Source organism: Onychostruthus taczanowskii, unplaced genomic scaffold (genome assembly GCF_017590055.1).
Source record: "Onychostruthus taczanowskii isolate IOZ18803 unplaced genomic scaffold, ASM1759005v1 scaffold25, whole genome shotgun sequence".
NCBI classification, from domain to species: domain Eukaryota; kingdom Metazoa; phylum Chordata; class Aves; order Passeriformes; family Passeridae; genus Onychostruthus; species Onychostruthus taczanowskii.
This window is the reverse complement of record NW_024499796.1, coordinates 5,132,673-5,137,953: the sequence shown is the minus strand read 5'-3', so window position 1 is coordinate 5,137,953 and position 5,281 is coordinate 5,132,673. Positions and strand designations below refer to the sequence as shown.

Below are 5,281 nucleotides of genomic sequence, written 5' to 3'. Positions count from 1 at the left end.
CACCCTGTATTTAAAATGTTGCCACATATTTTTAATGAGACAAAAATCTGTTCAGAGAACACATGCTTGGATGCTGCTGGCTTGACTAAGCTCTGCATTCATCCTGAAAAGACAGGAAAAATGGGTGGTTCCAATGGCAACATGTTTAGTCCTCTAGAAAAGCAACACAGCTGAAGTGCTTAGTCACTAAAAAAAATGCACACTGCAATTTAATGCCAAAGGCTGGTATTTCTACCATTATTTTAGGCTATTGTGGCATCTTCTGAGCAGCTGGGAGATTACTGTATTTCAGTAATCCGTCAGACACTGTGAAATAACTTGTGCTCCAAGGTAAGCCTTGGAGGGGAAGCTATTATTCGAAAAAGAAGCTATTATTTGAAAAAGACTGTAATTATGTAAATATAAGGCCACAAGGTTCACAAACACGAGGAAAAGCTACTGTGACATGTAATTGTTCACAGCTCTCCCTGGTCCCTTCACAGTGAGGATTCTGTGTTACAAAGTTGTTGTCACGAACTCATTTTCACTTCCGCACACACCAATGAACTGAAACAGCCTGTTTACCAAAATGTATTTTTCATTAAAATTCATATTTGTAAAGGAGAGATCATTACAACAAATGAGGTAAACCAACACATATGACATAGTTCTCACTCTAAAAATAAATTTCAATTCAATTGATTTGATTCCACAAAGTCTAAGAGGAAGAGTCAGGCAAGTGCTACTTATGTGGTGAGATGCCAGACAAGGCAGGATCCACCCTGACTCAGCTTGGAGGTGTCAGTCCCAAGGGGCTGGGAGTCTTCCAGGGACCAAACCCTTCTCGCTGTGTTGTCCTTCTCTCCCCCATCAGATTTGTAGAAAGGAGGAGATGAGTAAAGGCCAGGGACTGACAGCAGTGACCTCGTCACCTACTGCTCTAACCAGGGGTCCCCCATCAGCATCTCCCCATTAAAGGCTGTGTAAAGGTTTTGATTGTGCAAATTCACTCCCTCGTCAGCCCTAAAGGAGACTTAACAGCAAGTAAATACCAGCTCTGGAAAAGCTCAATTTCAAAAGTAATAACCTGGCAAGCAACAAGCCTGTAAAATGTAAGCCACTTTGCAAGGTAGAAGGCTTACACTTCCTTTTCTTCTTTCCCTAAGTTTTCTTCCATGCATGTACAAGTGGACCTTTAATCTAAAAGTTTATGAAGTTACTGCAAGTCTGTGAGAATCATGTTGACCATCCTGTGCAATTAAGCTTTCTCATTAAGGAGCAAGCCCCATAGCCTGAATGCCTCAGAAGTGGCTGTGATGTTGTTTCACCCTGTGTAACGGTATAGGATAGCGAGGAGAACCTCAGCTCTGTTCCTCAGGATGAGGAGACAAACACGGAACGGCTGGACTGGCTGCCAGCTCCCAAACAGTACAAAACAAACACCACCAGCAGCAGAACCAAGTAATGCCCCAAAATTCACTCAGATCAGTGGCTGACAAACTCCTAAACATTGGGAATTCCTGTGTGGCTGCAGCTTAGTCCAGGACCTCAGTTGAGGTCCACTTTGATGGATCAATTTATTCTGGAGGTGACAAACTATGCAGATGAAGCAGAGATGGAGTTTCAGTGTTCCATCCACCCCAGTGAAACTCATCCAGGCCCTTGGGTGTTTACGCTGCAACAAATAAAGACATTGTGCCAGGACATATCCAAGGAGAGTTTCTGGTACCCAAGACGTGAAACTTTCATCACATCTGCCAAGTTGATAAGAGAAATTTCATGACTGAACATGAAAAACATGAGGTGAATGCACTGTTTCAATCCCACTGGGATCCTCAGGGGAGGTAAGTGGGACTTAAAATGCACAGAGGCTGGGTGCTAGTCTGAAGGGCAGGATGTGATGCTGCAGGAGCAGGATGCATGGCTCTCAGTGCAGAGAGAAGGTTCTACCACATCCGGTACCACGTTTCCAGTAAATGCTTTCAGCAAGAGCCAGAAGTGCATCCACTGTGTGCACGATGGGTTCACGATCACTGTACCTTGGCAGCTGCAGCACTGACATCCCGACAAAACTCTCCACGTTAGAAGTCAGTTAAAGGCTATAGATCTCGAGAGAGAGACAAAAAGAGAGGTGTCATACTTAGGACAGATATTTTTCAAACAGAAATTAAAAAATAACTTAAAAAAAATTAATCTATTGTTTGAGGAACTAAAGCAATCCATGTTAAGTTGCTGGTTTATTACACATCCTGCTATGGCTCTGTATGAGAGTCTGAAAAGGCAGATTAGCACAAAGATTAGCAGAGAAACCTGTTTAGACTCAGCCAAACTCCAAGGGAGCCATTCACACTGACAAGAGGCAGCACCCCTTGCTCCCAAGTGTCCTCTGCCAGCATGGGTAGGTTTTTAGCATGGCAGATGTCCCACAGAATTGTTTAGGTTGGAAAAGACTTTTAATATCATTGAGTTCAACCGCTTCCCCAGCACTGCCACATCCACCACTAACTCATGTCTCCAAGTGCCATATCTACACATCTTTTAAATCCTTCCAGGAATGGTAACTCCACCACTGCCCCGGGCAGCCTGTGCCAGGGCTTGGCAACCCTTTCAGGGAGGAATTTTTTCCTAATTCAATCAATCTAAAGCTCCCCTCCCACCACTGTTTCTTTCACTGGATCATACCATCTTGCTGCCCCGTCTGGCCAGGGTCAGTGGTGACCGACGGGCTGGGTGTATTGCTCTGCAAAAATCGTCGGAAGTCCTTAATCATGGGGCGGAGGACCTGGATGAGGGCACTGAGAGCTGCCTGCGTCCCCTCCATGGCCTGTGCCTGCCGCTCCTGGGCACACGCCTGCACCTCCTGCGAGCGGCGGATCATCTGCAGCAAGTCATTCTGCTGCTCCAGGTGCTGGGCAATCTCCTTCACGTGCAGGTTGGTTACTCGCTGCTCCTGCAGGAGCTTGGCCGAGTTGAGGGCAATGCGGCTTTTCAGCTCCTGGGGCTTGGCAGACACCTCGTGCTGATGGGCCATCATCTCCAAGGGCGCCTCGGCCGTCACGGTGGCGGGGGCTTCCGTGGTGCAGTACTCCACCACGCCGTCCTCCAGACTGTGGTAGGTTGTCTCTGCAGGAACTGAGAACAAAGGACAGAAAGGGAGTCAGGAGTAGCTGTGATACAGGATTTTTTATCTACAGGACTATTCAGTGAATACCACAGGAATACGGCCTGTTCAGTGAGATAACATACAATGGCCAGCAATGCACAAATTGACCTATTTAAGTCTACTCCACCCTCAGTCGAGCTTCCTTCTGGGCTGTACAATCCAAAGGAATAGGGAATGCCTTATCTGTCTAGACAATATCATTTTTCAATCTCCAGTTTAGAACAATCTTTCCAAGCAGCATTAACTGACTGGAACAACAGCAAAGACCCCGAATGGCCCCTGTCGGTAAAAGAGCTGCTCTTTGGGAAACTGCCACTGGAAAATCAGCCCTGAAGATGTTTTTCCCCGTGTTCTGGTTCCCAGAGAGGGACTGAAGAATCTCCCAAGGTGCAAAAGATCCTTGATTCCCTTGTCCTTAAGGCTGAGTCCAGCTGTCAAAGCGGACTTTCAGTACCTGCGTGTCTTGCGGCCACTCCCCTACACCACAAGGGCAGACTGGGCGGAGCATTTCATTACAGAGATGTGGGGCTGTCATTTTGTTGGGCTTTCTCTCTGCCCAAAGAACTTGTGGGCGCCCTATCCCTGGAAATGTTCAAGGCCAGGCCGGATGCAGCAACCTGCTCTAGGAGAAGGTGTCTCTACCCACGCCAGCGGGTTGGAACTGGGTGCTCCTTTCCAACCGAAACCATTCTGTGGTTCTGTCCCCACACTCGGGGTCTCCTCCTGGCAGGGGGGTGCCAGGGCCTCTGCGCGGCCCTCCAGCAGCCCGGAGCGTTCCGGCGGGCGCAGCACTCACTCTGGGTCAGGGTGACCGTGGTGGCCGACGCGGTGATGGGGATCTCGCTCCCGTCACCCGCGCCGCAGTCGCCGCTCGGCAGGCTGATGATGGTGGCCTCTCCCAGCAGGTTGCAGATGCGCTGCTGCATGGGCGTGAGGATCACCGGGGCGGCCGCGGCGCCCGCCGGGTCCTCGCCCTCGGGCCCGTTGCCGCCGCCGTTCTGGTTCTCGCCTCCCCCTTCCATAGCAGCCCGCACTTGGGCCACTTTGCGCCGCACCTCGGTCTTGAGGTCGGACCACTTCTTCTTGACCTCGGGCAGCTCGCGGTGGCAGGTGGCGACGGCGTTGACGCGGCGCAGGATGTCGTGCCAGGCGGCGGCCTTGGCGGCCAGCGGCACGCCCGCGTTGAAGTGGTTGACGAGGAGGTGCTTTCCCCGCTCCAGCTCCTCCACGATGATCTCCACCTCCCGCTCCGAGAAGTTCATCTTCCGCTTCTTGGCTGGGGGCGCCGGCGGCGACGCCATGGCCATGGGGGGCACCGGGGACGGGGCACGGGGTCACACCTGGGGGGCCTGGGGGACGCTGGGCAGGGCCGAGGGGCGGCAGGGCCCCCCCACCCCCGGGGCCGGGGACAACAGGGGGGCCCCGAGGCCCCTCAGGGCCCCGAGGGGTCGGTCCCCCCCGCTCCCCCTTTGGCACCGCCAACGATACGCAAATTGCGTACGGCGCCCGCCCGGCAGCCCCGCGCAACGGCCCCCGCCCTGCGGCACTGGCGTAATGGCTTCCAGAATCGGCCCCTCTTCCTGCCACGCCTGATTGGCCCGCCCGCCTGCCCGTCACAAGAATTACCCGCCTTCCGCCTGCATTACCGCATTATTATTGGTCGACAGCCCTGTCCATCAGGCAGACAAGAGGCGGCCCCGCCCCGCCGCTGCTCTCAGGGCACTGGGCCTGCGTGGGGCCGGTGAGGGGTTGGGCCCGCCCGTGGATTTCCTTGCTCTAATCCCATTGGGTGTTTCTCCTGTCCATCATTCCAGAGCGCGCACTGCTTTCCAGCCTACCGGATGCGCGCGACGTCCGTCAAGCTCAAACTGCCTCCCGGCTCTCGCTCTGATTGGTTGTGGTCTCCTCATCACCGCCTGCCCAGCCGGCTCAGCCAATGGAGGCTCGGCCCGCGCGCCTGCACCGCCCCCCGTGCAACGCTCCGAAACACCGCCGCGCTTCCTCCCGATTGGTGCAGGCGGGGGCGTTCTCCGTGACGTCACGACCCGCCACTCCGGGTGGGCGCCGCGGGGGCGTGTCCCAGGGCGTGTCGCCCGCTGTGATTGGTCGGCGCGGGGCGTCACGTGGCGACGACGGCGC

At 53.6% G+C, this 5,281-nt stretch overlaps 1 protein-coding gene across 3 annotated transcripts; it reads right to left on the bottom strand.

The window, feature by feature from the left end:
* Window positions 1–559: 559 nt before the first annotated feature.
* NAIF1 (nuclear apoptosis inducing factor 1) lies at window positions 560–4,593 on the bottom strand. 3 transcript variants are annotated; one of them, XM_041406894.1, is made up of 3 exons: window positions 3,939–4,593; window positions 2,662–3,111; window positions 560–2,086 (listed from the first exon to the last, which is right to left on the bottom strand). In XM_041406894.1, exons 1-3 carry the CDS (start codon window positions 4,447–4,449, stop codon window positions 2,079–2,081), a joined length of 969 nt encoding a protein of 322 aa, XP_041262828.1. In that variant the 5' UTR covers window positions 4,450–4,593; the 3' UTR covers window positions 560–2,078. The 3 variants fall into 3 exon arrangements, with proteins under 3 accessions (XP_041262828.1, XP_041262827.1, XP_041262826.1); XM_041406893.1 differs by having other exon boundaries at window positions 560–2,078; XM_041406892.1 differs by lacking the exon at window positions 560–2,086 and having other exon boundaries at window positions 2,137–3,111.
* Between the last annotated feature and the right edge of the window lie 688 nt (window positions 4,594–5,281).